The sequence below is a fragment of the Triticum aestivum genome, chromosome 4A (assembly GCF_018294505.1).
Source record: "Triticum aestivum cultivar Chinese Spring chromosome 4A, IWGSC CS RefSeq v2.1, whole genome shotgun sequence".
Classification (NCBI taxonomy): domain Eukaryota; kingdom Viridiplantae; phylum Streptophyta; class Magnoliopsida; order Poales; family Poaceae; genus Triticum; species Triticum aestivum.
The window spans coordinates 468,986,826-468,994,738 of NC_057803.1; the positions used below are offsets into that span (position 1 = coordinate 468,986,826).

General features: G+C 42.3%; 1 protein-coding gene across 5 annotated transcripts; it reads right to left on the minus strand.

Annotated features, from left to right (window-relative positions):
- Positions 1-1,907: 1,907 nt before the first annotated feature.
- On the minus strand, positions 1,908-7,199 carry LOC123082092 (uncharacterized). 5 transcript variants are annotated; one of them, XR_006438940.1, is made up of 4 exons: positions 6,957-7,199; positions 6,313-6,819; positions 4,757-4,868; positions 1,908-2,509 (listed from the first exon to the last, which is right to left on the minus strand). XR_006438940.1 is itself a non-coding variant. In XM_044504508.1 (3 exons), exons 1-3 carry the CDS (start codon positions 7,146-7,148, stop codon positions 4,830-4,832), a joined length of 738 nt encoding a protein of 245 aa, XP_044360443.1. In that variant the 5' UTR covers positions 7,149-7,199; the 3' UTR covers positions 4,314-4,829. The 5 variants fall into 5 exon arrangements, 1 of the variants encoding a protein (XP_044360443.1); XR_006438939.1 differs by having other exon boundaries at positions 1,908-4,307; XR_006438942.1 differs by lacking the exons at positions 6,313-6,819; positions 6,957-7,199 and adding an exon at positions 5,733-5,907 and having other exon boundaries at positions 1,909-2,509.
- Between the last annotated feature and the right edge of the window lie 714 nt (positions 7,200-7,913).

Genomic DNA, 7,913 nt, shown 5'->3' on the forward strand with positions numbered 1-7,913 from the left:
ATTTGCAAAATCTCTCTGAAATTTGTAAAAATGGGCATAACTTTTGCATACTAACTCGGATGAAAAAGTTTTTTATATGAAAAATCATCTACTCGAAAAGTTACATCCAAATTTAACGGGGGAACTCCGTTAAACATTTTCAAAATCCTCAAAAACCTAATAGAAAAAAAGTTACGGGGCTTGTAAGATCTAGAGTGGAAAAAATTGAAAAATATTCAAACAGTGGGCAAACTATGGTCAAACAATGGTCAAACTAATTATTCTAGAATATTAGTGTTACTAAATAATTATTTTAATTATTTCAATTTTGGTCAAATCTGGTCAAACTGTGGTCAACTGTGGTCAAACTGTGGTCAAACAATGGTCAAACTAATTATTCAAGAAATATTAGTGTTACTAAATAATTATTGTTTTTTAAAACAATAGTTTCAAACTCAAATAGTGAAATGTGTCACTTCATGCTCAAGCAAAATTCCTGAAGGTTAATAGGATTGACATCTTATTATTGTCAGGAAAACAACAAGTGCAGACTTGGAGCGTGGGAGAATAGAACCCGGAAGTTAAGCGTGCTTGGGCTGGAGTAGTGAGAGGGATGGGTGACCGGTTGGGAAGTTAGATGATTTGGAATGATGAGGGGTGATAAAAGAATAAATTGAGAAGTGATGAGGGGTGGTGATTAGAGACTAGAGGTTAAAATAATTCAGAAATTTGAAAAAAAAATTCAATTTTTTTTTTCAAAAACCTGTGGCGGCCTTTAGTCGCGGTTAGCCACAAGAACCGCGACTAAAGGTCCTCCGCCCCGACGGCCACCTGGCGCCCACGTGGACGGGCCTTTAGTCGCGGTTCTTAAGCAACCGCGACTAAAGGGGGGGGGCCTTTAGTCGCGCCCGTCCGGTCGCGGTTGCGCAACCGCGACTAATGGCAGTTGCGAACCGCGACCAAAGGCCCTTTTTCCACCAGTGGTGAGAGCATGGACTTGTTGTTGGTGGTACAGAAAAATATGCATTAATTAACACGACAAACAAGAAGACAAGCTAGCTTGCAATATTGGCTTAAGCACACATTTACTTTTGCCTTGATACCTATAATATGGGTTTGTGGCCTTGTATACAAAAATGGAGGAAGTGATAAGTTCTTCGTAGACACGAACGGGTCTATGTTCGTCAAGAAAAACGGCCATAGTTAATTGTAAAGATATTTTTCATTGGAGTATATTCCAAGATGAAATATACCCAAATGTTTGTTAATTACTAGTAATAATGTACGTGCAATGCACGTTTATATTAGGTAGGATAGGATATTAGTTGCGTGTTATATTAGGTAAGGTATATCTATTACATGTTGGTATTTGGTAAGATATCAATTATTTTTTTCGCAGGAATGATGGGATATTAATTACATGACAGATTTCATGGGATAGTGTTGAGTCAAAACATGTTTATAGCCAATGGCAATGGTGGGTAATTAGAGCGTTAAACGTGTTTGATGCTTGACATTGGAGCGATTTAAACTGCTAGATAATATGATTTGACGGTCGAGATGGTTTGGATCTGCTTTTTTGGGTCTTTTATATTGATATAGATATAGATATAGACTAGCGGGTAGTGCGCGGCGGCACGCCGCGCCATGTAGATTGATAAGCTATTTAGATTTTCTATAAGTATTAGGTAAGTCATTCCAAAACTCGATTGTAGCAAAATAGTTCATACAAGGATAGGTACATGTAGTTGATACATGCATAGGTGATCAGGAAAAGGTACATTTAGTTGGTACATGCATAGGTGATCTACAACACGTAGTGATAGTGGATACTGAATGCAGAATTGTGAAGCTCTTGTTCTCTTCCTAGACCTGAGATGTTGATCCTCCAGCTGAGTGTGTCTCTACAATGTAGTGGTAGATAGATGAAGCTGGTTCTTTTGCTCTTGTTCAGGTGGTTTGTTTGATGCGTAGACAATGTTGAAGTTGCTACTGGATGCACGTCCTGGCTCTCGACGGTTTGGCAAATTATCTTGAAATGGGAGATAAATCTTTTTGAGGATCCTTGATCATATCACATCCATTTATCTAACAAATAATTAAGGACAGAGGAAGTATAAAATTTTCTCAAATGGTTGCCGCATCCTAGAAGCAAGTTGCACCAGAAAATGCATATGCATCAGTATTCCATACCGATTAGTTCCCCTCCAGAATGCTCTAGATTATCTCTATGTAATAAATATTGCAAAGAAAAATCAAAGTACCACAATGTACTCCCTCTGTAAAGTAATAGTACTCTGCTTTCCAAATCACTAAGTAGTGATCGGTTCCGCTCCACTATTGTGTTGTTGAGTAACTCCTGAACATTGTCTTGAGCGCATCATGATTGTGGTCGTTGATGACTATACCGTGATATGTGCAAACTTGATGAAGAGTAGCTTGAGCAACCTTTTTCTTCTGAAAGCTATTGATCACAAAATTTGTAATGCCAATTTAACTTCAGAAAGAACATGGCAACATGGAACCTTCTCTGAAAAGCAGAAGTTGACGTGCTTGATTACTAAGAGAGAACCCATAGATCTCATGCCAACAGCAATAAGCATTTAAGCTACTTATAACTTGATTTTCCATGAGAAAATAACATATGTTTAATAATATTTAAAATATTCAGTCATGAAAGCATAGAAGCATCAGAATTTTCCACTGAAGACACCATGTCAGTGCACCAAAAAATAGGTCAAGGGAAGTGAAAGGAAAAAGGATCAAGTAAATAAACTTGGAAGGAGATCTACAGGAAGTAATTATTCCCTTGTACGTATCAAGTTATTTTTAAGAAAGGATAAGAAGGGCATATATAGGGGATATGTATTTTGTTTTCTAGAATACGGAGTATGCATATCATTCATTAAAGAAGGAGAGGGGGGAAAAGAACCCCAGCGAACAACTCTTCCATGTTTTACAACTAACATAATTAGAGTTGAATTAACTGAACCGATACAAATAGGGGAGTATGTACAGCAAAATTGCACACTTCCACGTTTTACTGATACAGCCAATAGAGCTAAATTAACTAAACTGAATCTGTTCCTTGTATGAGCAAAAATACTAAGCTTTTAACTGTATGACACAGCCAGTCAAATGATGCATATAACTGCTGCATGCTATGTGGGAGCGGGAAAAAACACTTCTTGAAGGTAATTTAAGCATCCAACAATTGGTGGAAAAACTGAATTACTACAGTCAGAATCCATATATCAAAACAAAGTAAAAGAAAATGAAATAGAAAACGCTCCACACAAAATATAGATATGTACGAACTGCTAGGATAGAAATAAATTAAGGAATCCCTTGGAGAGGGAATTATTTACACATGAAAGAAGTGAGCTATCATGCCGGAAATTCGGATGCATGACTAAACATCCGGAATAAAAATAAGGTAAGCTGCTAGATCTTGCCTGTTGGTAAATGCCTGGCCATATTTTTCTTACAAAAAGCTTTTAAAATTTAGATTAGATAGAACAAATAAAGCATTGTTTACCCTTCGCATAACTTACCCTTTGCACAAATACTCCAGCAAAGCTTCATGTTAATGCATATATTTTTGTAAGTTAATCAAATATGGACCACGATCTCCTAGAGAACCAAAGACCAATTACGTGGTAGAGTAATGTCTAAACAGAGGAAGCATGATGTTAGTTGTCCATGTGCCTGATAGGACTTGCACCTTTTTTTTGAAAAAAAAAATCAACTTACACCTGCACGCCAAGAGTTCATGCTTACACAAAATAATCAGAAGAGTTCAGGTTCATTAAAACTTCAATATAGAATAACACATCGTCGAGGTGTTATACACACGTGTTGAATGCAAGGAATAATACGCCACTAACTGGACCATATTCAGGCTCCGTTCGGTTCATAGGATTTTTGCAGGAATCATGAAGGAATACTGTTCATGAAGGTTTATTTTCCTTTGTGGTGTTCGAAACGCAGGAATGACCTACAGTGATCCAAAGGAAACCTGTCCTTTCGATGCCGATTCCACAGGAATTGAAAAATCTGCCCGGAGCTCATGTTTTTCGCGGAAGACCGAGACGAGGTGCTCTGATCGTGGCAGTCAGCATGCAGAGCTAATTAAAATGAGCTGATGTGTGACGTGATGGGGTGAGAGATAGAGACAAAGCTGCCTTGTGGCCAATTTAAAAACCCTTAAGGCTGCTGTGCTCCGAACAGTCTACTTTCTCTTATTCCTGTGTTCCTAGACCCTGTAGGTTCTATGGTAGCCTTCAGTCCTATTCCTTTGCAGTATTTTTAACCTTCGTTTTCTCTCCCTGCATAACGAATGCAGCCTCAATGTTAAATACTTCGCAGAATCTATATTGATGGATTAGTGTTGCTACTTCTCACTAAAAGTATTGCTGAGGGAAAAAGTACAGCTCAAAGCCTGATCTGGACTACATCATCACACATAGGAACGTTGAGGAGAAGATCTTATGGAAGCAATCAATTAAACAGTTCAAGTATGTGAAACTTGACACCAATGTCCCTAGGTCATGAGATAAGGCACAATATAATACCATAAGGAAGTAGAAGTAACATGATAATTTTTAATTCTATAAAATAAACATTCCAGTAAAAAACTACAATTACGGATTGCTAAATTTGCATGTGATATTTCTCCACATTAAAGTAATACCATGGACAATCTTACAATCTCCCCTACTTTGTTTCTACATTTATCTTTGAAGGGCAGCCCATATGAATCTGAGAAAAGATATACCTTTTATGACTGCTAAACATCGTCACCATAATATTTCAATAGTAATAAGTGATCTTTCGTATGACCGGTCTTTCTAAGGCATTCTCTTTTCGTACATCACGAACTCATCAATCTGAAACAAAAGACAAATAGACAATAGTCAAGTGATATTAATTTGCAAATAAGAAAGAGATCATCCAATTACATAAAAAAATCATAAAAGATATTCAAGTACACGCCATAAGCATATTGGCATCATAATTGCTAAAACCAGGAACAAAGTGAACACTTGTAAAAAGGCATCCATGCACTGAACTAATTGCTCCAGCCACGTCCACAAAATAGTGCATCCATGGAACAGAAAACGTGTAAATACTTCATCCCTAGTGTTGAGCTAATGCCATGTTAGTTGCATACTGAAAAAAGCACACATCTTTTTTATGTTGGCTTAGTTTGGTCAATTGACCGAACACATTGCAGTCGACCTGAACACCGATACCGGAAAGATGAATGCTACAGCTAGACCGGGGTGGATATACTACAGGCAGACACGCGAATGCTTCAGCTAGCACACACATGACACAGCTGCAGCAGGAGCACAGAAGCCGCACATGCACGCGACATATCACATGGCCAAGAGAGTGCGAGGGGCAGCCGGCGTGCACTCACCGCAAAGGGGAGCAACAGCGAGATTGGGCACGTCCTCATGTTGGCCTCCGTGGCGGAGTGTTGGCCATCACCTGGCTCGAGCCCCTCCTCTACGCGGAGCTCGATCAGAAGGGAGCAAGAGGAGTGGAGAAAAAAAAGGAATCTGCTCCATGAATGCCTGCTCTGTTCGCTGCTCTCGTGGAGGCGTGCACTTGCGATTGGGAGAGGTGACAAGGAAGGCAAGGAGAAGAACAAAAAGAAGGCGGCCGGCCCGGACGGCAACCACCACTTAGATTCAGGCCACCGCCGGCCATAAACCGCAAGAAAAAAAGGACACCCAGCTGCTCACCTGACGCCGGAAAAGATCGAGCCTTCTTCAAGATGGAGACGGTATGGTCCAGGCAGGGATCGACGGGGAGGAAGTAGCCAGATAAATCGTCGGCAGGGCGCTGCCCTCCTCCCCGTAGCCTGCTGGCGCCGCTTTTTTTTTCCGCAACCCTGGAGACCCGTAGAGGAGAGGTGGTTCGAGAAGCGAGGGTTTCATTTGATCGGGGTGAGGTGGGCTTTTTGTAGGCCCATAGGGCGGTGGAGGACTTCACCCGAGTTTTCTAGAGATTATCTCATGCATGGGAGCCGAACACGTGGAGAGTACGTGGCACACCACAATTCAGTCAAACCAGCAACCACCGTACTACCATCTCACGTGAAAGGCTCAGTGAGATAAAAAAAAGGAGGTACACTCCCATCACACGCGTCATGCGAACAAGGGCATTAAAAAAAACTCCAAAAAAACCCAGGTAAATTGAACCCTTATGGGCCTAGTATTCTAGTTATTAGTGTTGCAGTAGATGTAGATAATTTGTTATATACCAAAGGTTTGCCCATCTCATTACAAATCCAAAACATCTATGCTTAGTTGATGCACTTACCGTTAAACGAGCTCTACTTTGGCCACCGCCTTCTGCTCGTTCCAGCGTCAGCTTCACCACGGGCTCGTCTGAGCTTTGGTAGAAGGAATGGATGGCGTTGTCGGTGTACTGCAGGGTGACACTGCGCACGCGAGGGGCGCTCACGCCGCGGCCGCCGCGCATGTAGAAAGGTGCCCCGCCGGATCCTCCCCACGGCCCGACCTTGATCACTCCTCTTCCTCCCGGCCTTTTCTCGTCAGTGATCTCGTCGGAGAAGTTGCTGTGCCTCGACCACGGTCTCGCTGCTGCTCTTGTGTGGACGTCATCCCTGACCCTGCTGTTCACTTGCGTGTAGTTGGCAACTGGCATGGGCTGCAGCGCTGACTCGCGATCCGCCGCGGCCGCCCTGTTGGCTCGTGGTGAGAGCGAGACGCTCGCGGGGGATGATGACAGTACCGCAGTTCCGTCACCCGCACCGGCGAGAGCTCTGCCTGACCGTCCTTCCCTGTGATTACCACCCCAGAGCTCCTGAATTAACCATGGATATAACTTAGTTCCATGATCCATCAGCTTGTGAAGTCCAAACCAGATCGAGATGGTTAGGTAAATCTATGTGTCAATATATGTTTTTTGTGAGATCTGTCGATATGTGAATACACGATCACCTTTGCGAAGTCCTTGGCGAGGCCTCTGAAGCTGACGCTGACGCGGAGGGTCCTGTCCGACGGCGTCTGCTTAGTCGTCGCGGAGCTGTCCAGTGTTCGGCCGAGTGCGGCGCCGGCGATGATGGCGCAGCTGTAGACGGACACGGTGGCGATGATGATGAGGAAAACAGTGGCTCCGTTGAACCGCGCCATTGCTAGCTAGCTCGACCTTGAATGGCCGATGCAGAGATCGGTCAGCTAGGTGCCCCAGCAGTCCAGCACTCGTGATGGACCAGCTGGGTATAATATGTGTAAACTGTCGGCCATCTTATTAGGCTAATTTGTCGCTGTCGGAGTGTATCTGTCAATCTGCCGGTTCCTCCACGACGTTCATCCACAAATCAACACAAAGAATAGGGATGCAGGCGGACGCCGGATGCATGTCGCTTTGTCAGTGTTAGGCTGGGGAGAATGCTAGTAGTATTATACTTTGAGTTCAGCATAGCAAATTCCGATGGATATCTACGGTGACAAGGTCTTCATCTCGTATGTTTCCGTGTTTTGTCAACACGTTCCCTTTCACCTAGCTAATTTAATCCGAGGTAAAGGTTCTCCTTGACATCGCAGTTAATCATGAAAATTAAATTTTTAGATAGAACCAACTTGACCGGTTACAAAAGGATTCGAGAAACGATACAACATTGGTTGTGAGGACTGAGGACACATTTAGTCATGTGGTGAAGGCTAGCACTAGTAGACTAATATTGTCATTGGCGGTTTCTAAGGGTTGTAATCAGTGACGATTTTATGTATTAGCTGACCCCGCCAACTTTTTTGATTACTCCTTAATTTTATTCATATTTGTGCAAAAAAAATGATAAATAGTTTAGCGGACTTGACACCATGCATTTTTGTGGTTGCACCACCATTGGTTGAAATCATTGCGATGCAGAACATGTTTTTTTATGAGCTCCTGAA

Coding starts and splice junctions, on each gene's coding strand:
- LOC123082092 (XM_044504508.1), bottom strand. CDS start 7,148: ATGGCGCGGTTCAACGGAGCCACTGTTTTCCTCATCATCATCGCCACC. Junction 6,820..6,956: donor TCGCCAAGGACTTCGCAAAG/GTGATCGTGTAT, acceptor TGGTTAATTCAG/GAGCTCTGGGGTGGTAATCA. Junction 4,869..6,312: donor AAAGTAGAGCTCGTTTAACG/GTAAGTGCATCA, acceptor CTTTTGTTTCAG/ATTGATGAGTTCGTGATGTA.